This window comes from Meleagris gallopavo, chromosome 20, assembly GCF_000146605.3.
Source record: "Meleagris gallopavo isolate NT-WF06-2002-E0010 breed Aviagen turkey brand Nicholas breeding stock chromosome 20, Turkey_5.1, whole genome shotgun sequence".
NCBI classification, from domain to species: Eukaryota; Metazoa; Chordata; class Aves; order Galliformes; family Phasianidae; genus Meleagris; species Meleagris gallopavo.
Window position 1 is genome coordinate 302,621 of NC_015030.2, and position 24,447 is coordinate 327,067.

Below are 24,447 nucleotides of genomic sequence, written 5' to 3' on the forward strand. Positions count from 1 at the left end.
TCAAATTGAAAGTTCTTTTTGTTGTTTTTAAAACATATAATCATCATGCATTTGATATAGAAGTTTTGGGTTTGTTTTTTTTATAAAGTTAGTTGAAGACCTCAGATGGGAAACTGAGATAGTCCTATGAACAACTGCAAACAAAGAGAAGACAGAAAGACAAATGCTTCACTGCACAGTGGATTTGATATTGTACATAGAGCCTTCACAGGACTCTCTAGCCTGCTGAACTAAACAGTCAAGCATGTGAATCACACTGTAGGTACTATATTTACTTCTGAAGTCCCCCTGCCACAGCTGCAGGCTATACATAGCCATTCTCACAAAGGGCAAGCAGCCTAAACTAATGCAATCTTCAATGAAAATCTTGAAGGACTTTAATTAAACTCATAATACAAAAATTTGTTGCAAAGAGTATTTATCCATACCAGGATTCTACATGGTCATAGTAAGTATTTTTGATTTTTCTTTTTTCCTATATCTTTCAGAACAGAAATCATTTCTATTATATGCTTTACTTGAAATTAGTATAAAAAGCTTTTTATCTGTTTTCCCCATAGTAGCCACATAATAAAAAGTTTAATCTTATATTTTATCCTATACTTTTCCAAAAGGCAATATTTGAACTACAATTTTATTCTGTTTTGTAAACACAGAGTCATTTTTAATCTAGAAATCTATATTTCATTAGAATGTGAAATAATGAGGAAAATGGAGAAACAAGCAAAAGGACTTATTAACATACGTTAATATGAAACTGCTGATTGCAAGACAATATTCCCACAGCTTCATGTGTTTGTTATGCTGGGATTACTGACTTTTTATATATGCAAACATTGCTTTTGTAGATAAGAGAAACTTGAAAATTTGAGTTCATTTTATAGTTACTATTACTTTAATATGGACTCTTGTTTTCCACAGATATGGGTATTCTTGCTGTATTTGCCCTACCATTGCTTCTTCTTGGGATCAGTGGAATCATTTATATTTACCAGACACTCATATGGCTAGTGTCCAAATCAGCAGTGCAAAACAAGGTAGTGGTGATCACAGATGCCATCTCTGGACTAGGCAAGGGTGAGTTGTCTCTTTTCTTCTCAGTGTCAGAGAACTGAACAGTGTCTATGACTTTTAAGTGTACTTCTAAAATCTCTGATACAGGAACCGTGGATGAACTTTCAGGAACTGCAGGGCTTTGAGTTTACGGAACAGAGTAGGAGGTTTTATAACCGTGTCAAGTGCTATTTTTAGCATTTTGCTACTATGAGATATAATACTATAAGTTGTCACTGTAGAGTAGCAGCAAATCAGCATTAACTGGTGTCACCTTTCTCTGTAACTTGTTCATTTTAAGCCCTTAAATGTTTCCACTTTTTCTGTTCTCTGTGACAGTACTCACTCTTCTCTCCCTGAAAATTGCTGCCCCTCAATCACCTGTATTACTCTTCTTCCCTTGATATCCTCCAGAACCTCCAACAGGGAGGTCTGACTATGTGTGATGATGTGTTCAGTGGAAGAAAAGAAAGGATATGTTGTAGTTAATTTATCTTAGGCAACAGCAAAATTCCTTTTTCCACATGCTAGAATTTCTGGACAAATGGAGACATTTGTCAAAGTTTAAAAAGTAACAAAAAAAAGGATGAAGATGTTTTCAGTATGACTCCTAATTAAACTTGACTCCTGGGCTTTTTTCAGTGCTGTAACTCAAAAGAGTCCAGAGGAATGCATCACTGGTTTCCCTTCTGCTGTTGTTCACAAAATAATCTTGTTCATGAATTTTGTTCATAAATCTGCCCTGTTAAGTTAAGAAGAAAAATATTGGTGTAGCTATAAATAATCTTTTTAAATCACAAAATTTTTCTATTCTAAAAAGGAATGAAAAAAATTCATGAAAATACAACTGTGTGAAACACAAACATTACATAAATAGGAGTTTCCACTGAAAAGGTTTATAAAAGTAGGAACCTGGGTCCAGAAGGCTTATATAAGTACTTCCATACAGATATTAAGATTTTAATATTGAAATAAAAAAATCCAAGAACATATAAGAATATCTGGATTATCCTGCAGCTACTGAAATATGAAGAAAAATATTTTTGAAGAGTGGATAATGTTGCCTGTTTAAGAAGGGTCATGGGAAGCAAACCAAATCAAAGAGGTGGGAAAAGCAAGAGTTATTGTAAGGTCATTCCAGTGTTGAATATGCAAATGACATACAGATTTAATTTAGGGACCAAATATAAGGTTTTCAAGGCTGAAGGCATTCTGAAGATCTAAACAGAAAATAAATAATGAAAAGAAAAGACCTTTTAATTTCCAATCCTGCCAGCACACATAACCCACTGCCAGCTAGTTGTCTATCTGCACCTAAAGCAGATCTTCTGATTTAAGGCGGTGTGTTCATTGTGTCATGCCTACAGGCTATTTGCAATACATTTTATATTACAAGTGATAAAAAAAGACAAGCGAGTACTTTTCCTCATTGCAAGGACAATCTTGACATATTTCCAAACTGAGAACCACTGCTTCAGTTCAGCTGAACCAGATTGCATTTCCCAGGCACCCTACGACCACTCCGGGAGTACAACTGACAATTAATCCCTGAAGATGTCCCTGAGGTGACTGTGGTCCATATTTTAAAAAGCCTTTCTCTGATCAAACTGGTAGCACAGTGAAGAATCTATTCTCCCTTCATCAGCTAGAGAAGAAAATCAGACACGAACCATCAAAAAGCTTCAACCTGATATTTCAGGCTAATGCTAAGGCATGAGAAACAGTAGTTCTGACTGCCAGTTTCTTTGAGCCACCAGTTCGAGGAAAGTACCATTCCAGCTCACTTGCATTAGCAAGAAAGAAGAATCTTCTCCAGAGACAGTTTAAACTGTTGTGAATCCTTGGTCTACAATGTCCTTGTCTGTATGTAGAGAAAGCAGTTCCATCTTAGTGTACACAGAAATTTCTCAGTGATCTTCACAGGAAGGCTTCAGGGATCTTCTCTGAACCAGAGGTAGCTCAGGATTGTCCCCATTGCCTCCACTGAGTCCTGGGAAGAGCGTAGGATTGATGAATGATAAGGGTCTGTGTAAGAAAGACCTTCCAGTTACTATTTCATCTCAATTGTAGGGCAGTGGCTGCTAAGTTTCTATGTACCGTTCTTTCTCAGAGTTGTAGATGAGTTTCATGTACCTGAAGGTTTCATGAAGACAGTGCCCAAAACTAGTTTTCTGCATTCTGGGATTGGTTGGTGTCTTGGTATTGTTGTGGGCAACATGAGATTTTGATATGTAACAACATCATAAATGCATTTTTGTATGATTTTCATTATGTTGTACTTATAGGTGGAGGCAGTTAAGGAAGAAAGACAAAAACTTTTTTCCTTATTCTAACCCATTAACTGTCATACTGTTCTTTTCTTAATTATATACTATAACTAAACAGTATCATCATGCTATACCATTAATTGTGATGACCTTAATATGGTAAAAATATTCATAAAATTTCATTTATTACTCATTTATATTGTTGCTTTTTGGAAATTCTTTTTTTTTTTTCATATTTTTATCCTTTCAAAATTAATGAATTTTTAATGAATGATTCAACATCATTAGCAAAAAAAGCCTCCCATTTCAACTAAAATAGGTATAATCAAATTGCTACTATTGTTATTATTTCTTTTGAACTTCTTTCTCTCCTAGAATGTTCTCGAGTGTTTCATTCAGGAGGAGCAAGGCTTGTGTTGTGTGGCAGAACATGGGAGAAGTTGGAAGCCTTGTATGATGCTTTAATTAGCGTGGCAGACCCCAGTACAGTAAGTGTTTCCTCACAGTGCTCTGAAAATTGACAACTTGAGGTAAAAACCTTGTTCAGGTACAAAAAGTGCTTTTAAATCCACTAAAATGAGATCTACATGGAGCTTGATTCAGACACCAGCAGTGATTTTGGTCATCCACAAAATACACCCAGCACAGTTCAGAGAAAGAGAGGAACAGTTTTGAAGAGCACGATGTCAAAAAATGTGAAAAATAAGATCAAAAGCTCATGAGTGGACCTGCATTTTCATTGAATCCCTGCCCAAAGCCAGACAACTAGAAATGTGAGGTAGAATGATTTACATGTTAATTCAGATGTAGTTCTCCATTTCGCATATCTAGTATTCAAGAAGTAGGAGATGGTTCCAAGGATTTCATTAATCTTAAATATTTCTACTACTTTGGGAGAGTTCTCAGATTGCAGGCTATGGGAGCACATAAATACAAGTCCTCTTCTCTCATTACCACTGACTAAGCATGCAAATAAAGATGCAAGACCAGTAAAGGCTTCCCATGCTGTCAGAGGTAGTTCTTTGGGAGGTGTTTCTTTGGTGCCCATGGAAAATCTTTCCTTCTGTGATCAGACTCATTTCAGAGCATAAGTAGTATAAGTGTATAAATTACATAGCCATTTGTCACTAGACCAACAAATATTTGCATGTCACCCTTTTTCTTCAGTGAGCTTCATTCATCTGCATAAAGAAATACTGTGTTTGTGCTTATTTGTGTAAACAACTAGGAAAAATCATTAAGTATGACTAAGGGACCTGTATGTACTTCAGCATAGTAATAAGTGAAAATTTTCGGAGTTCATTCCTCTATACAGCTATGCTGTAGCTGATAAAATCTACATCTTTGAAAGAAACAATACATGTAGTTTGGATTACCTATAGTTAAAAAAACTATTCCCACCTCCCAATTTCCCCTGTAAATTCAGTTCCTCTTATATACGTAAATCATCTCTCAAAGCTCTTTAACGTAGGTTCTCTGAGCAGCAAATTTCTACAGAGTTCTGTTTATAAAAAGAGAGAGGATAGGACTCATCCCATGTGTATTTATCTGCATTCATTGGATGCAGTTATTCCAACTTACTCTTCCCAAGGTGTTATGCACCTGAATCTGAATTTCAGAGTATAAGAGTACCTATTACTGAGTTACCCTCTTTCCAGAGTGGGTTAAAGGAACAAATCAAGATTTTTGTAAGAATGATAATGCACTTTCTTCAGATACAGTGGTAAATTTTATTGTTTTTAAGAATAAATAGAAATCGTAAGTAGAAAATAATTTATATATAAGGAATCTGAAGTCAAGAAAACTGACAAAGTAACTTGACATGTCAATGAGCAAGTATTCCTTTATTACAGTACCGGGTGCATGGGGATCGCTCCACCAACATGCACACAAAGAGAAGCAGCAACTGCATATTTAAGGGCATACATAGTCATTGCATTCCAAGGACATGGGCAGAAACTCCAAGAAATGATTAACATCTTTGGTGGTTTTGAATTGAAGGCTAGCAATTCTCACTGTAAATTTCCAACCTTTTAAGAAGGGTAGCCCAAACTGGTTCCCACTGATGTTACACTGAGGCATCTGTTTTGCCATCTTATCTTCAACAACAGGACATCTGTTCTGCTTTCTTCTCTTGACAACGAGTCTCGCAGTTTCGCGGCCTCCACGTTTGTTCTTGAGCTTACATTCATGCAGGCCTCCTGTCCTTCAGCTTCTATCCACTCAAGTTATGCAAAAGGCTGTTCTCACAATATGGAAAAACTGTGCCATGATTCAAATCCTTGAATATTTTTTTCCTTTATTAGACATATACACCAAAGCTCGTTCTTCTGGATATCTCAGACATAGACTACATTCAAGACGTAGCTAAGGAAATCCTGAATTGCTATGGTTGTGTGGATATACTCATCAACAATGCAAGTATGAAGGTAAAAGGAGCAGTGCAGAGCATTTCATTGGAACTTGATAAAAAGATAATGGATGCCAACTATTTTGGACCTATAACATTAACCAAAGGTATTTTAATTTTTTCCTTTTTTTTTCCTGTCACAACTTAAAGTTTAATATCCAAATCACTGGCATTATTCTGATGCTTTAGCATTTAACTTTGCCTTCTTCACTACAAACAGAATCATGTGAACATGAGTGGGCTGCAATTGAAATGAATAAGTTCAAAATCAGACTGGAAATAAATCAGGCTTGGAAATATATTAGTAGGTGTTTGAAAAAAATTTTGTCTGCTTGTTTTTCCTTACAGTGACTCCTTCAGTTCTGTACTTGCTGCCTTTGTTACTATAAAATTTTGACTCCATCTCAGAGCTGTGATACAATTAGTACAAGCTATATCCAGTGGAAAGAGTCCTGAGTCTGGTGTGTCACAGCAGATGGTTACAATCTCCTCAGAGGGGACTGACAGTGCAGGCAAAAGTGGGGAGTAGTGTGTGATGGAGGGGCTGAATTGCACAGAGCTTGCAGTTGGCAATGACACATTTGAAAGCCTCTGGATAAGGATTTAAGTGCAAGCAAATAAGTAGATGTCATTATGGAAGTCTACTACTGGTCAGTCAGACAAGATGGTGACTCATCAGTTCCTGGTAAAATTATGGGGAAAATTGTTTTAGCAATTATAGAAAAATACCAGAGAGACAATGCAGTTGTTGGTCACAGGGTACTCAGAGAATTGACTGATGTCATTGTGATAACTGTCATAATTACTTTTCAACAATCTTGGGTATCTGGAATGGTCTCAGTTGACTGGAAGCTGGGAAATGTTGCTCCAATTTTAAGAAGGGCAAGATGAAAGTGTCATTTCAGTGCCTTGTAAAATTATGGAGAAAATTATGCTGGGAGATATTAAAAAATGCCTGAAGGACAACATATTAATTGGTCACAGACAAAACAAGTTCATGAGGGAAGGTCCTGTTTAACTAACCCAATTTCCTTTTATTGACAAGAACATCCATCTAGTTGACCAAAGGAAGCCAGCTGGTGCTATCTTTTTGGATTTCAGTGAATCCTTAGATGCCGTTTCTCACAGTATCTTTCTGGACAAAATGTCTAGCATATGATTAGGCAAAAACATAATGCAATGCATGAACAATTAGATGACGAGTTGGGCCCAATGGGTTATAGTAGATGAGTTACATCAGTCTGGTAGTCAGTAACTAGCAGGATTCTACAAGGCTCTACTTTAGGGCCAGTTCTCTTTAACAATTTCATCAATGACTTAGTTTGAAGATAAGCTAAGTGACAACACTACATTGAGAGGAGCCATCAACTCATTTGAAGGTAAAGAGGCCTTGCAGAGAAAAGGTGGAAGGATGAAAAATCACCAATTAAATGAATTTTAATAGTAGTAAGTGCCAGATCCTGCCCCTGGGATGGGATTAATCCTGGATATGTATGTAAATTGAGAGATGAGAGACTGTAAAATAGAGCCACAGAAAGTAGGGGTTATGATTGACAGCAACTTGAATATGAGACAATAGTGTGCACTGATAGCCAGAAGAGCCAACCGTATCTTAGAATGCATTAAGCAAAATATAGCTACACTGGCAAGGAAAGGGATCATCACACTCTGCTCTGTGCTGGAGGGCAAGGCGTATAAGGAGTAGATGAGGTACTTTGGTTTGCTGCATCAGGGGAGGATCAGGTAGGGGTTAGGGAAACATTCTGCACCAGAGCATGGTGTGTGTGGAACAGCTACCAGGGCAGTGGGTATGGGTCTGAGCTGCTGGATTCACAGAGCATTTGGATATCTCTCTCAGCCACAGGGTTTGGATGGTGCTGAGTGGAGCCAGGAGGTGTCCTTGATAACCGCTATGGTCTCTTCCAATTTGGAATATTCTATGATTCTATGATCTTACTGTTCATTAAAGTTTTGCTAACCATAATTTACCTGTCATTTCTTTTCTCTGAAGATATTAAGCTCTTTTACTTATTTAGCTTTTTCTTTCAATTTCTTTTTTCAGCCATTCTTCCCAACATGATTTCTAGAAGAACTGGCCAAATAGTTTTAATTAATAGTATTCAAGGAAAAATAGGAGTCCCATTTCGTGCAGCTTGTAAGTTATACGTTCATTCATACGGTATGTTTTTATGAATTCATAAATTCAAAAAAATGTTCACATAACATTCATTTTAATGTATATATATTTAGTTATTAAAAGTGGTAATTTCCAGCCTTCTTAATTAAATGATTAATAATGTATTTGACTGAAACATTTTCAAAGTCAAACTCAAGAAAAAATAGTTAAAAGTACTCTGAAACATGACTTTTGCCTAGGTGCTTGAGGATACATACATATTGAATGTGATAGCAAATTTTTAAAGTTCTTGGGAAGGGTTCAGGGAACAATGAGCCTGTAGTTCTAATATCTTGTGGTGGCTTCACACTGATAGAAAGCTAAGCTTCACCACACCTCTCTCACTCCCCCTCCTTAAAAGAACAGAGAAACAAGGTACTGTAAAAAGAGACTCATAGATAAGGAGTGGTTTAATTAAAGTGAAAAGGAAAAAAAAAGGCCATGCAGAACAAAAGAAGAAATAAATTATTTAATTTTTAAAATATTAACTTAATAAATATAGTTTATAAACATAAATTCTTATTTTTATATAAGTTTATAAATGTAAACTTTAATATTGAAAACATATAGAATTGTTGCTGCAGGGCCAAGGCCGAATTTATTTGCAAAATACACAACTTGTCTACCAGAGACATCTGTGTATTTTACTGCATTTTACTAATGTGTCACAAACTACAGCATCAGATGGGGTGGACACTCATCTCAGAGACAACTGTCTGTCTATTAAAGATGTTTTCAAACTGTAGAGATATTAGAGAAACTACTCCTAACCCAGGACTTAATATTTACGATGGGGAAATCCAGACATGCTTTCTCACATGCATAGAGAGGTTCATATATATACCTTATGCAAAACTTACCTGTAAATTCTGTTTCTTCTGTTTATTTTAAATATGTCATAAGATAATTTCACTGAGTGAAGTTATTCACTATTCTTTTGTCTATATTGGATAATCATTTCCAGATAATGTTCTAAACATTTTTGTTTCATGGAATTCCTCAAACATCTAAATCCATACATCCAAATATCCACGTGTTTTTTCTTTCTTTCAGATGCTGCTTCTAAACATGCTGCTGTAGGCTTTTTTGATTGTCTTAGAGCAGAAATGGAAGAATTTGATATTTCTGTCAGCACTGTCAATCCAACCTTCATCTGTTCATACCATCATCAGCCAGCACCTGGCAATTGGGAGGCATCAATTTGGAAATGTAAGGTTTGATGAAACAAGACAGACATTGGATGAGTTCTGTATAGATGTATGGAAGCTTTTCTTATGAAGAAGAAAAGAGCACGGGGAAAGAAACGGAAAAGACAGTAAGATGAACAGGTTAGGAGAATAAAAGGAAAGAGAGATTGAAGAGATCAGACGAATATGTTAAAAAGAGGAGATATACGGAAAGGAACAACATCATGTGAGAAAAAAATACAGCATGGCATGGAGAATGAAGGTTGAGAAGAGTGTGAATGTTACAAGGGAGATTTCAGCTGTGCTCAGGTTGCTTCTTCCCTTAGGGAGAATCTTAGAGTGGTTGGTTAGGAAGTACAAAAGAAGGGAAGGGAGAGGGTAAAGAAATGAAAGTTTATATGAACTTAACTGGACTGATGTACTAGCTGTCTGTCTTCTCACCACAGTTCCCTCAGTTGTGCCTGCCTGTTTGTACTTCTAATTCCTCTCTCTTTGATTCAGTCTTTTTCAGAAAGGTGACTTATGGTGTGCACCCAGCAGAGGTGGCAGAGGAAGTCTTGCGCACAGTGAGCAGTAAGAAGCAGGAGGTGCTGATGGCCAACCCTATACCCAGAGCAGCAGTTTACATTCGCACCTTCTTCCCTGAAGTGTTTTTTGCCATTGTTGCCTCAGGGATTAGGGAAAAACTGAAGACAGAACAAGAAAATTGATTTTGTTTCTTTTCCCTGCTAATGACCTGGAAAATGTTTATGTTTGAAATATCATTTCTGCTACTAGTATGGGTGGAATAAAACAGGAGGCTGCTACCCTAAACCTGCCAGTATCTCAGTGATTCACTACCACTGGCACCCTATCATCTGTGAGGTTTCCACTCTTCTGGATTTAGTGAATATGACAAGGGAAAATCTGATAGGAACTCCATTACTGTTGTTACAGAGCAATTCTCAATATAAATGGACAGGTCAAAGCTTTGGGGACTTGTAACAACTTATCAGAATAATCTGTCAGAGCTAGGATTAATGGAGACTTACAGGAATGAAAGGATTGGGATGGAAGGAGATGTGAGAGACAGAGGTATACAAATTAATGGAAAACGGCATTGCAGCCCCATCACATTGTTCTCCAGATACAGTTTTTTGTTAGTATTTGGTAACGGATATTCAAATATTGACCTCCAAATAGAGCTTACCTAATTCAATATCTCAGCTGTGACAGGACCCCAGAACATATGCAAAAATACAAGAATGGGGCAAAAATACAGATTAACCCTGCTGATTAGAATCTTCTAGTTTCTCACAATCTGCTACATAAACACAATGCATCCGTCTCTGCATCTTGTTAAACTATCCCTTCTGTCTGTTTTTTGCACAAGTATTTTCAAATTCTTGTTAAAATATTCCATCCCTGAAGACAGGAATTCATCATACATTTAAAAACATATTCATTTATGCTTTCTTTAAATCTGATGTCAGATAATATCTTCTGATATCTCCTACTCCTACAAAAATCACTCTCAATTTGTTCACTCCCTGTCATTCATACCCATCATACTTTCCAAGCAGTTACTTGTTTTCCAAGTTGAAGAGCCCTGGTGTCAATTTGCCCTCTCTTTTGGAGACTTCCAGATTTTTCTTCGTATTTTTCTTTACGCCTTCCCTAGCTTATCTGTTTGGGGTTTTACTGTTGTTTTTTGTTTGTTTGTTTGTTTGTTTTGTTGTTGTTGTTTTAAGACGGAGAGGCCACAGCTGCATGCAGTATTCAAGGTAGATAAACACTCTGTATTCATAAACAGGCTTACATATATTTCCTGGATTACTATCCTGCGCTTTTCTTCTGCATGTTTTTTACAAAATCCTAGTTTTGAGATGCTTTTCTAATGGCCACTGAAAATTGAGTTCCCCCATTCATTCTGTTATGTGAGGTTATTATGCAGCAGATCCAGTGTAAGCATGAATGCTATTCATGTCAGTTGGGTAAATTCTGTAGATCACCAAATTTATCTCACTCCTAGCTACAAGGCTTCTCTTCCCTATCATACTTTTCCAGTTCAATACTTACTTCTTCTTACCCTTTGAGATGAACCAGAATGTAAATAAAGCCAAAGCAGAGGTGTTCTGATCTTAAGTTTCACATCTGAAAGCTTAAATTTAGTCTCTTAAACCCTCCTCTTGCATCTCTTGTGTCATCAATGCAAACAGAGATTGTAAGTGGCCACCTGCTCTTTTGCAAATCTTGGCAAAATGCCTTATCTGCTGAACCCCTTTATACTCTTAAAGTATGCAGCCAAGCTACATTTAATGCTACAGCAAAGGCCAGTTACTCATATAGTTACTAATACCAGCTGCACTAATATGCCTCTTCCTATCAGTAAGAATCACTAAATGTGAAAGGAAATTCTCAGTGCAAAGAAAAATATTCCTATCTGGGAGAAATTAACCTTTTCTTATATCACAAGTCCAGTTGCTCTGTTCTCAAAAAGCAAAAATTCATCTACTTCAGTCAGGGACGTTGTTCACAATTAGTCATAAGCAGTGAGTTTCTGCATTACCCACTGGACCTCAATCTGTTTTCTTTTGGAGGTCTGAGCTTCTATTGTTGATTGAATATATGTTCCTTAATAGTGAAGTCAAACATCCATTTTGTATATAATTCTTTTCCTCATCAGAATTCTGTTCCCTTAAACAAAAGAGCTGTAGTGTGGTCTCTGATGTACTTGACTCTATGCCTCAGCAATAGCAAAATCTCAGCTCCACAAAGACAAAATATGAAATAACTGGGCAGTTTCTCCAGAAAAGGGTCAAGGAATCTGGACCTCACAGCTAAATGTGTATTAATGTACTTTGCTGTAAACCCAGGTAGATCTACCATTAAAATAAGCTAAATAATCTTTTTGCTCCCTTTTGCACTTCCTAAATATCAGCAGAAATTCTTAGTTTATTTCAACCACTTCAAAAACATTGAACATTATACGGAACGAAAGTGAAAACTGTGAGAATAACAAAGGCTAAAATAACATGCATGAAGCATCAAGAAATTTTGAAACTAGAAAGCAAAAGAAAGTTATATCTGAACAGTATTCAAATACATAAATATATTGCCAACAGCATAGAACTAAACTGTTCTCCCTTTCTGTTGCTGCAGGACAAAGTGCTAAAATTACTGCAAAGGAGATTTGCAGGGTAAGAATTTTCTGCTAAGAATAGTTAAGCATTAAGGATAAATTGTCACAGATTTTAGAATGCCTGTCTTTGGAGGCATTAAAGAACAGATTAATAAAGCATCTGTAAAAAAGCAATGTAGCTTTGGCTTATCCTGCCTGGGGAAAAAGAAGGATTAAGTGACCTTTTAAATGGGTCACACTTTTCAATAATCTTGTGGATTTGTTGTTTTTTTTTTTAAACAAGGTTTCTCCACTGACATTTCTGAACTGTTTTTATTCCTTAGGGAAATGTCTTATTTAATACAAAGTTTTCTGTTTCATTTCTCCTATAAGTGCTTCAAGAGGCCTACAACAAAGCTTAACCAGAGATTGTAGTGATTGAACAAGGGGCAATGGCTTTAAACTAAAAGAAGGGACGTTTAGTTCAGATGGCAGCTGCACTCGTCACTCTTAAAAATCAGTGGAAAGAAACAGGTGCTGTAAATTACGTAAATTGCATCCTGGAAGTGCTTATTTCTCCCGTTAACTTCTGCTGCACTCTGAGTAACCAACTTTGTCTGTATGTACCTCTGAGCGCATCTTACTGAGATTTCATATCCATCAAACTAAATTGGGTCAAATGATCTGCAATATAAACACCAATATATTTGGTGGTATAAATGCCTAACATCTGTTAGCAAGTTCCACAGTGCTCTCTGCAATGAAGTGTCAGCTGGCAAGACACAATCTAGCCCATTCACTGCTGTATTGAGTTTGTTTTGTTATTAGAAGTGGACTGTTCGATGGGTAAGGAATTGACTGGCTGGACGCAGCCAAAGGGTTGTGATCAATGGTTCTGTGCCAGGGTGCAGGCCGGTCACAAATGGTGTCCCTCAGGGGTCGGTCTTGGGACCGGTGTTCTTCAACGTCTTCATCAGTGACAGACGATGGCATCGAGTGCACCCTCAGCAAGTTTGTGGGTGACACCGAGCTGAGCGGTGCAGTCGATACGTGGAAGGAAGGAAGCCATCCAGAGGGACCTGGACAGGCTGGAGAAGAGGGCATAAAAACCCAATGAGGTTCAACAAGGCCAAGTGCAGGGTGCTGCTGTTGGGTCGGGGCAATCCCAGGTATTGATACAGACTGGGGAAGATCTCCTTGAGAGCAGCCCTGTGGAGAAGGACTTGGGGGTCCTGGTAGACCAGAAGCTGGACGTGAGCCGGCAGTGCATGCTTGTAGCCCGAAAGGCCAGCTGTGTTCTGGGCTGCATTAAAAAGGGGTGGCAGCAGGGAGAGGGAGGTGACTGTCCCCCTCTACTCGGCTCTTGTGAGGCCCCATCTGCAGCACTGTGTCCAGGCCTGGGGCCACAGCACAGGGAGGACGTGGAGCTCTGGGAGCGGGTCCAGAGGAGGGCACTGAGATGGTCAGAGGGCTGGAGCAGCTCTGCTGTGAGGAAAGGCTGAAGGAACTGGGCTTGTGTAGACTGGAGAAGAGAAGGCTGCAGGGAGACCTCATTGTGGCCTGCCAGAACTTGAAGGGAGCATATAAACAGGAGGGGGACAGCTGTTTGTGAGGGTGGATGGTGATAGGACAAGGGGGAATAGGTTTTCAACTGAGACAGGGAGGTTTAAGATTAGATACTAGGAGGAGGTTTTTCAGCCAGAGGGTGGTGAGGCACTGGAACAGGTTGCCCAAGGAGGTTGTGGATGCCCCCATCCCTGGAGGCATTCAAGGCCAGGCTGGATGTGACTCTGGGCAGCCTAGTCTGGGTGGTTGGTGACCCGGCACATAGCAGGGGGTTGGAACCAGGTGATCTCTGAGGTCCTTTTTCATTCTATGATTCTATGATTAGATGATTCTATGATAATTCTATGAATTTTCAGATGATACTTGCTGGAAACAGCTGTCATTATGTCAGTGGAGAAACAATTGTATTGGGATTGGGTTAAATCCAAAGTCTGCTGGGGCTCAGTAATTATCAGGGGGTAGGAACTAGATGACCATTGCCTAGAATGTTGTTGGCATTTCTGCCAGGCACATTTTTAGCTTGATGTCCAGTGAGATCCCCAAGTCACCCTTCATGAAGTTGATTTTCAATCATGGTAATCTATCCATCCATGGTAATCCAATCACTCAATCCACGCCACCACATTCTCATTTCAATTACACTGCTGTTCTTTGTCCGCATACAATGTTCTAGTTCCTCCCACTTCCTCCCACAGGTTGCTTGGATTTGTGTACATTCACTTGAGATTAGTTTTATTTTATCCTTTTCTGTCATTCCTGACGTCTCATGTTTTGTTGTCACCTAATATCTTTTTCTTTCCATCACTGTTAAGCCCTGCTTAATGACATAATTTGCCTTTTCCATCATTCCTAGTAAACATTCACCTCAACAGGTTGACCAGCTTCATGAATGAGATTATTTTGTCCAGCTTTACCAAATGGACCTTGTCTCCCCAAGCAGTTCCTGATCCTCAGAGAGAGTGCTACAGTTGTCAAAGCCTGTCACCTGGACCAGCTATGCAAAATCAAGTGTTGCCCACAGTATCCAAGGCTCTTCACCCAGTCTTTCTTCCGATAGAGTCATGGAAAACACAACCTTGGCCCCCATGTCCTATACCTTCCCCCTCAAATCAGAGTTGTGTAGTTACTCTGAACATGCTCAAGGCCTCCCCGGTAGTATCTTTGGTGTCCACATGGATAATCAGCAGGGGATAGTAGTCTGAGGACTGGACAGACTTCAGCAGTCTCCCTGAAACACCTTATATGCAATGTTCCAACAGAGAGCAAACATCCCTATATGTTATCACATCACCAGAAAACGGCCTTCAGTCCCTGAAGGAGACAGTCTCCCAATGTTGTCACACACTGATGCTGCTGCATGTTTCAGGATTTGCTGGCTCTGAGCGCATCCCAGGGTAGAGCTTCCACTCTTTGCCTGATGTCAGAGGCCAAACCAATTCTGCAGTTGCAGATCTGCTAATGGAGAAAGAGCCATCTTCCTCTTACCAGAAGTTACAAGCACCCAGCATTCTCAATCCTGTGAGCCTCCAGCAGGCAGAGTCCAGCTGATCTTTCTTCTGTGCATATAGAAGTTCAGGCACTTGTCTTTGCAGCATCTCTGTGAATAACTTATTAATCTCTTTTTCATCACCCTTTGTGCCACGCAGCCTGCGCATCTCCTCCCACAGCTCCTTAACTCATCAAAACAGCAAACGAGGGTGCATGCCTTCACTTTTCTTAGCTTCAGCAAGAGACACCAGGCACTCTGCTTAAAAATCAGAGCAATGCAGAACCTATGTCACAAATCATTTTCTGAACTAGGACACCTGAATCTACTTTTGCAATACTAAGACTTCCTTCAAACATTCATGGAATTATTATTTTTTTTATTAGAGAAGATAAACTAATGCTACACAAATATACAATTTTATTAAATAATATTGTTTCATTCTGTTCTGATTTTATGGTTCACAGTATGCCTTGAGAAAAGGTTAAAATTTATAGAACTGAAATAGTGCTCAGGTGATGTAAATCTTTTACTGGATGTGCACAGTCCTCTGTAGTGTTGTGAAAAGAGTTCACATACACATTGCAAGCTTTCTCTGGAGCTGCGTGATCAGGAAACTTGTATTTAATTTTTAAACTCCTTTCCAGCGTTTTTCTTTTGTGCTTGAATTCCAAAATAGTTTTTGTATATTTGTTAATAGTGGTGACAGCTGCAGCCATACAGCAAGCGAAGGAAGCCCAAGCGAGGCTATAAACAAAAAAGTTTATTAGAAATTAGCAGAACATCTTCATATCCAACTTCTTCAACTTTATTTTTGAAAACATGCACCTAAGATTTTGCATTGTTTTATACTAGGGAAAGAGGAGCATAGTCAGAGAAGAAGAAATGCATTTGGTTAATTGCCATCCATATATCTGACTTATAGAATGGACCTCTGTATAACACTTATAACATTCACATTTAATGTCCTTCCTTATAATATCCACTTTTAATGCCTCTGATTCCTCTGTTAATTCTGAGTTCATTATCATAAAGAGGAACTACATAAAAATGAAGATGCTTACAAAATTAAATTGCGCAGCTACTGAGACTAAAAATCTCACAGATGCCACTGACAAATAATTTGTGTCAGTTACTCACAAAGATTAGTAAGAAAAGAGTTAAATAACAGGGTCAAACACTGAAATACATTCCTGAGAAAATACAGGAGATGACTAAAGAGGAAGAAAATGACACCAACTATGAAATGTTTGGAATAACACCATAACAAGACAGAACTAAAAAATGATACTGAGTAACAGTTTACTGAAGATACAGGAAAACTCTAGACTACTGAGTGGGTAATGCATGCTAGAAATATAAAATTATCATGTAAAAATATGGTCACAGTGGAATGAATTAGAGTTTACAGTGAAGAAGTTTAGCAGAGCATTTCTTAACATGGCAAGGTCAGGATAATCAAATGAAATGTGTGCCTTAGTGGAGAAGTCAGTTTAAGAAACTCCTTTTAATATCTTTTCTCCTTCATAGCTGTTTGTTCCTACATCCTTGCTGTAGTTCAATGAACTCATTTGTGTTATTAAATAACTCTTTCCTTTTTTTTTTTAATTTTTTCCCCCTTTAAGTGCTATTTTCAGCAAGGATTAGTTACCAGGATAATCAGATAACCAGATGCTTTGACAGAGTTTGAGTGCAATGGAGTATGGCACACAGATGCATAGGACTAATAGGAGCAAGAAGGCGGCGGATCAGTTTAAGTTACGTTTTCCCCTCAAGTCAGCATTGACTTACGATCTCAAATTTGAGGATAAGTGGAAAAGACCTTGTAGCAAATAAATAGCAAGAATTGGGGAAAGTCAACAGAAACAGGTAGATGTACATCACCATTCAAACTGAACACAAATGGAACAGTAGGTCTACTATGCTGGTATGTAACCTATGGCTTGAGTCAACTGTAGTAGAGAAGAGCTGAAAATGGCAGCAATGAAATCAAGTTTTAGCCTATGAGATGATTTAAAGGTAGTGTATCTGATTCATGTAAAAAGCATTTTGACTGAATAATAATGCACTGTGGGATTAGTAAAAAAATCAATATAATTAATACTATGAAGCACAACTCTTGTTGACCACCCTGTTAAAGCCCTTTGAAGAAGCTACTGAAAAAAAGAAACTGATTATGAGAAAACTTTAAAAAAGTTCTCTTACCAAAGACTGAAAAAAAATTGAGCTCTAATAAGCAGATACTTCTGCAGATCAATGTTGCATTAAAATATACAAAATAAAAAACAGAATTGTTTCCTTTGACAGTAGAAGAAGATACTAATGTAACTCTTCAACTTTTTTTTTTCCCCAGAACTTTTCCTTTTCCATAAACAATTTGGAAAAAAATAAAATAAAAATAAACAAATAAATAAAGAACCCATTGGCTAAGGAGGACCAAGGAAAGAAGTGAGTGAAGTCTTGTTACTGAAAGACCAGAGGATAAAGGAGAGATTGGCTACAGTGGAAATTCAGCTTCAAGAAGTGAATTCAGTTTGAACTCTGCTCAAAGAATAAAGGCAAAAGCATGATCAGAAAGATAAGTGGAAAAGAAAGTGGACTACAGCAACTAGTTCATCTGGAAAAAAGAATTACAGATAAAAGCGCAACTGGAATACATGTTTTTCCATTACTGCTTCATGATGGAAACTTACTACAGAGTAAATCTTTAGAGAGAAAATGGTTTTTCATTTGAGGATGTGTTGATGTGAGAAACACAAGGAGAGTGAGAGATTCACTAACAATATAAACATCTTTCAATCTACCTAAAAAAAGATAAAAAAAGAAATATGGAGAGATTTATTGTCTTAGTTCCAGCTGGAATAGAATTATTTTCTTCAGAGTCTGATATGATGTTGTGTTTTTGGTTCTAGGAGAAAAACAATGTTGATAAGACATCAATGTGCAAACAACTGTGATGCTGAGCCACCTGCTGGGTTAAACCGCAACACTTATTATAAAGTTGTTCAGGGCCACCACAGACTGAGCCTACCCATCAGTAGTGATTATTGTTGCAGGTGCCTCCTGGACCAGGTGGAAAAAACTCAGGCATTGAAGCCAGATATGAGGAGACATGGGAAGATGTAGCAGGTGGAAGAAGCATGACAGAGGATCAACAGTTTTTGCAGGCAATGCAGTTCTCCAGTGAGTCTGGAGGCTGGGATGAAAAACTGCTGCCACTGGCCTGATCTCTGTTTTCCTCGCTGTTAGGGAGGTGATGTTAAAGAGGATCCAATGGTAAAGTAGTAAAATCTTTTCCTGTGTGTCTGCCTGTCCATGTCCCTGACATGGTCTTAGTGACACTGACCACAAGTGGATATTGGGATAATCAAAAACAGAGTTAAATACAATAATGAATGTCCAACTTTTGTCATTTGTCTTCTTTCCTCATACAGTATCAGCATCTTTCCCTTTTCACTCTCATGAGGTTCTCTCACTCAGTCAGTAGGAGAGAAGTTTTGGAATGCTGGAGTTGAGGATTTACACAAAAATGAGGAAGATCCAAATGTATGCTATCAATAGAGAGACAATATTGCATATAGAAAGAGATAAGAGGAAAGAAACCAGGAAGACAGATGGAAGAAGATGAGGCATCTGTATGTATTTTTTGCTTTATTTTAGATTTGAATGGGGTGACATGACTACCTTTTTCAGGTTGAGTAAAGGAAAGAAGAAAGTAAACTTTGCCAGAAAAAAAAAAAAGAAGCATGTGGTTGATTAGAAAAAAGGCACCACAGGCACCACACATACCATCTTCCTCTACGTCTTTGTATATGCAGGTACCAATGGCTTCCTTGTACGTTGGACAAATATGTTAAGCTACATCATTTCTCATTATTTGAATAGTCTCTGTCTTTGAAGTTTTGACTGGACCCATACTTAAGTACAATGAAGGCACAAGAGAAACAGTTCATACATATTGAACAGAAGCTTCCAAACAAGCTGCTTCTGCTCAGGAAATAGACTCCTGGAGACAACGCAATGTAGAGTGACCTTCAAATGTGATTTCAGTTATTAGGAAGGTGGAAAGTAACAAAACAAGAGACAGGGGAAAAAAAAAAAACAACACTATTTCACTGCAAAATCTCTAGAAAATCTGCATTGTAAAGACATAGCTATAATCTCTTGTTCAGTAAAAATACAATAAATCTTAAAAAACAAAAGTGTGAATGACAATGAGCTGTGATCTAAACTCTCAGAACTGGTATGTAGAGAATTAGTCTGAGTTTTGCCTTTTATCGAAATTAGTTATTGGGCCCCAGCAGACTTTGGATTTAACCCAATCCCAACACAATTGTTTCTCCACTGACATAATGACAGCTGTTTCCAGCAAGTATCATCTGAAAATTCATAGAATTATCATAGAATCATCTAATCATAGAATCATAGAATGAAAAGGACCTCAGAGATCACCTGGTTCCAACCCCCTGCTATGTGCAGAGTCACCAACCACCAGACTAGGCTGCCCAGAGTCACATCCAGCCTGGCCTTGAATGCCTCCAGGGATGGGGCATCCACAACCTCCTTGGGCAACCTGTTCCAGTGCCTCACCACCCTCTGGCTGAAAAACCTCCTCCTAGTATCTAATCTTAAACCTCCCCTGTCTCAGTTGAAAACCATTCCCCCTTGTCCTATCACCATCCACCCTCACAAACAGCTGTTCCCCCTCCTGTTTATATGCTCCCTTCAAGTTCTGGCAGGCCACAATGAGGTCTCCCTGCAGCCTTCTCTTCTCCAGTCTACACAAGCCCAATTCCCTCAGCCTTTCCTCACAGCAGAGCTGCTCCAGCCCTCTGACCATCTCAGTGCCCTCCTCTGGACCCGCTCCCAGAGCTCCACGTCCTTCCTGTGCTGGGGGCCCAGGCCTGGACACAGTGCTGCAGATGGGGCCTCACAAGAGCCGAGTAGAGGGGGACAGTCACCTCCCTCTCCCTGCTGCCACCCCTTTTTAATGCAGCCCAGAACACAGCTGGCCTTTCGGGCTACAAGCATGCACTGCCGGCTCACGTCCAGCTTCTGGTCTACCAGGACCCCCAAGTCCTTCTCCACAGGGCTGCTCTCAAGGAGATCTTCCCCAGTCTGTATCAATTCCTGGGATTGCCCCGACCCAACAGCAGCACCCTGCACTTGGCCTTACTGAACCTCATTGGGTTTTTATGCCCTCTTCTCCAGCCTGTCCAGGTCCCTCTGGATGGCTTCCCTTCCTTCCACGTATCGACTGCACCGCTCAGCTTGGTGTCGTATGCAAACTTGCTGAGGGTGCACTCGAATTCAAATGCTGACTACTGAACAAATTTGAATGGATTTTCAGTAGCACAACAAAGACATGCATATAGCAAAAATCCCTTGCATACCCCTCTTTCTTAATAAATTAACTATATTTCCTCAGAAGAAATGTTGCAATTGCTTATAGAGCAAAAGTAATGTATTTATGCCCAAGCCTTTTCTCAAAAATTTACATTTTGTCTGAAATGTTCTACACGAAATGAATTGAAGTAAGGAAATATTTAGTCTAAGAGTATGAGGCCAGGAGACTTTTAAGTGATTTATGCAAGACAGTCTTCCTGGAAAACAAAGATACCTAATCTGAGTCTGAAAAAAATGGGTAATCTGATGCATGTGGAAAAGAACCTCTGCTTCATGCAGAACTGTCTAAAGGATGGTAAATGCAAAACTCACATATTTATACATTCTATGCAATAATCTAAGTAGTGAATTTGGAGAAAAAAAACATCTAAATCAGAAGGGAAGTAGGATAGACCCATCCATTATAAAGTAGGTATAAATTCTTTGAATATAGGGTGAAGTGACTGAAATGTAAGGGAAGAACCAAACATAAGCAAATAGGTACCAATAGGACCAGCCATAATCCCATGTGTGAGGTCTCCAGTCTTCAGGACCAAGATTTACAGTCATTTGAAATACAGTTGTGTACATCATGTGAGCAACCATGCCCAGAAGACCTAAAAAATACAATATCATGAAAATATTAGAAAATGCAAGCTGCAGCCATTCCTCACTCTCATCTCTTATCATAGTTGTCTCTTGAGCTTCTGAAGAACATTTTTCAACATATCCAAACTCCATAAGACATTGAACATACATATGAACATACTGGACATTGTTATCTGGCTGTATTTATGTGTTGTGAGTTTATCAATACAATCACTAGTTTGACATCTGCGATGTCTGCTAGTGGAATCTATGGGAATAGTGGAATATGCAACATAAAAGCAGAAAAAGCAACATTAAAAAGCAAAAAAGTTACTTGTTCTCACTCTCTACTTTTATTATTTCAAAATCTACTTTTAGTAATTTAGCCGTGAGCAGGCATCAACCATAACAGTGAAGTCTCACTCAGTTGCGTTGTGCAGGTCACTTTTCCCATAGTTCTATCTTTCAGTGGAAAGATTTTCAAAAGTACAAGTATTGGTTGTACTGGTGCCTCAAAAGCAGGCAGACTTATCAGCATTATTTGAGTAAATGAAAAAGTGAGCAAGTACCTAATGCCTATTAAAAAGCACTGAAAGATTCAGTTGTTAAAGTGGATTCTATTTAATCATTTAATTTTCAAAATTCCTACAAAGCTACTACCCAAGCCTAATGAGATCTCTTTTCCCTCAGCATTTTATTTTCCATCAGTGAACTTCTCTATTGACTTCTGTATTTTTTGCTTCCAGCTATATTTACAAATCCACAAATATCCTGGAAGTATCAAGCAACTCACTGTCTAAAACACCAGATTCTCAGAGCAGTCTGTCCTCCACCAAATGCACAACATCCAATTGATGCATGTTCCCAAAGTAGTTCTGTTTCATAAATTCTTGCCAAAAAAGAAAAAAAAAAAAAGATAAAAGCAATTGCTAGTCCACAGAGGCTCTCAGTCTAGGACATAACAAGTAGAAGTTGACAGTGACCTGGCTTCAGTAGTCATTACAAAATGGTCTTTCCTGAAATACTGGATGGTGAACCTACTGTTTACCAGAACTATGTCCTTGGAGTTCTCATACAAGGATAAAATTTCACAATAATTATTTTTTTTTAGGGCAACATATTCTACTTCAGTTAGAACATTCATTTTAAGACTTTATTTGGTCTGAGCTAAAGACTGAAGGAAATTAAACCCTGATTTTTCTAAATGTTCGAGTACTACAGCTATTTCCTTAAAATATGTGTTTTCAGTGTAGATTTAGTTATGTAGCTGTTCTTTGCTGCACATCCCATTAGTTTGACTTTCAGTTTGTTTTTGTGTGCTAGAATCAAGAGCATGTTGGTATAAAAAACTACATTTTCATTACAGATTAAAGTGTAGGAATCTTTAAACCATTTTCTTGACTCTGTAACTAGAGTTGGTTCATATTTACAATAGATCATATGTAAATTTAACAGCCAAGACAGATGTTCTTCAATTTTTTAATAAGTCATAAAATGTTTAAAATAAGGTTCTACCTGAAGTAAAGAGTATCCGTAAAAACTTGCTGTGTGAGCCTCCTTAGTACTGTACAAAGGTACATAAGAAATATTAATAACAGTGAATGCTTATGACCATTGACACAAGGAAAATGTACTAGTAATTGGTAAAACTGTCTAAATAGTTAAATTAATCTTGTAAGCGTGTATGAAAGGAGAACTTCTGCTGCTTTAAGTGTATCTGCACTACGACCTTTTTCTTGTGCAATGAAGGATAAGAAAGGAAGGAAGCCATAGACAAAAACATATAGGGACACAAACCTGACAGACAAATGATACAGGAAGCAGCGATGGGAACCAAACTGGAGAGCAGGTAGAAGGGAGGAGAAAGGGAGGACAAGCAGGAAGAAGTAATGTGGGAAGGTACAGGGGTGGGGGTGGGGCTAGTGAAAGAGTATAAATGGGCTGAAGGTGCCTGGTCCTGTATGAAATGGGGGCAGTCAGTGCTTTCGCTGGCAAACCCCATTGCCTGATCATACCAGTCTGTCCTATCTTCTTCTATTTTCTCTCTGAATCTTTTTCTTAAATATCTGCGTACTTGTGCTCTCTGCCTTATGTGCATGTGGACTGCAGATACTGTGCCAGCTGCTAGGGATGTCTGATGTGTGCATGCGTGAAAACTGGTGCTAGCTCTTGGGAGTCAGGCCAGGGGATGAGGCACCCCAGCTGTGCTGTCAGCTGCTGAACTGAGTGATGTTCCTATTGTCAGGTCCTACAAACTTTGAGCCCCAAGCGCCAGCTACTGGAGTCAAACTAGGGGTATGGGCGCCTGATTGTGATACCAGATCCTGGTTTTACTTACCACTGAAACACAATTGTGTGTTCCCCAAACCAACTGCTGGCAAAAACCAGTGTGACTGAGGGAATGTACACGTGTGTGGATGCGACTTTAAATGATTAAGTGCTAACTACTGAGGTCCTCTCAGTATGGGTGGAATTTAATGCCTCTTACTGGAGTAGGGTTGGGAATGTGGATGCCCCAGCCCGTGACATCAACTACTGGAATCAATGGGGTCCCAGTGCAGCTTCTGGTGTGTGGAGGGTCTTCTACTCCTGGCCACTGAGGCAAGCATGTTGTGCAATCCCAAACCATCTACTGGTGGGATGCTGACTTGAGTGAAGCAAGCATGGGGCTCCATACTGGTGGCTGAAGCCAGGCCATGCATCACAGCCCACGTGCTTGGTGTCAGCCCATGTAGGGCCTGTCCATATCCTCCCCAAAGCTGATGTATGTGGGGAGGGTGTATTAGCCAGCAAACTCCAAGCTGAACCAGCCAGCAAATAATGGTGCTGCAGGTCCAGTCTTGGGCATCAGGAGGGGTTGGAGTTCATGCTGTTATATACAGGGGGACTTATAGCATGGGGTGCACATGGGATGAGTGTCTGCATGTGATAACTGCATTTTCACAGTATGCATTGGACTGGACTAATCTATAAGTAGGAGACCTGAGAAGTAGACAAGGGAGCCCAGGATCTGTGCAGGAATACTGGACAGACAGAGGGTTTGGGCTGGCATGTGGAGCATCTGTGAATGTCTGTGTGCTTGTGAACCTAGGGAGTGCTGTGTATGTGCCTGCACTACTGATTTCCTGCCTCTGCCAGCCCAAGTTGAGAGTCAGCTTTCTGTGTTCATGTTCTTATGTGAATCCTCTGTGTTCAAGTCAGTGTTTTGACTGTGGCAGGCTGACTGACT

The 24,447-nt window shown here is 38.9% G+C and overlaps 2 protein-coding genes across 3 annotated transcripts in view; one reads left to right on the forward strand and one right to left on the reverse strand.

Moving 5' to 3' along the window:
* Positions 1 to 24,447, reverse strand: part of LOC104913726 (myosin-7-like) — a 448,286-nt gene that overhangs the window by 247,153 nt on the left and 176,686 nt on the right. The window lies entirely within an intron of this gene.
* DHRS7C (dehydrogenase/reductase 7C) lies at positions 292 to 12,573 on the forward strand. Of its 2 annotated transcripts, none has more exons than XM_010721168.3 (7): positions 292 to 448; positions 922 to 1,077; positions 3,696 to 3,808; positions 5,627 to 5,837; positions 7,793 to 7,909; positions 8,960 to 9,115; positions 9,595 to 12,573. In XM_010721168.3, the coding sequence occupies exons 2-7, from the start codon at positions 924 to 926 to the stop codon at positions 9,801 to 9,803; spliced, it is 960 nt and encodes a 319-aa protein (XP_010719470.1). In that variant the 5' UTR covers positions 292 to 448; positions 922 to 923; the 3' UTR covers positions 9,804 to 12,573. The 2 variants fall into 2 exon arrangements, with proteins under 2 accessions (XP_010719470.1, XP_010719471.1); XM_010721169.3 differs by having other exon boundaries at positions 293 to 448; positions 7,793 to 7,885.

What these genes read in the sequence shown, in the direction of transcription:
- DHRS7C (XM_010721168.3), top strand. Translation starts at nt 924, where the DNA reads ATGGGTATTCTTGCTGTATTTGCCCTACCATTGCTTCTTCTTGGGATC. An exon ending in CATCTCTGGACTAGGCAAGG is followed by an intron (nt 1,078 to 3,695) that starts GTGAGTTGTCTC and finishes TTTCTCTCCTAG; the next exon opens with AATGTTCTCGAGTGTTTCAT. An exon ending in GCGTGGCAGACCCCAGTACA is followed by an intron (nt 3,809 to 5,626) that starts GTAAGTGTTTCC and finishes TTCCTTTATTAG; the next exon opens with ACATATACACCAAAGCTCGT.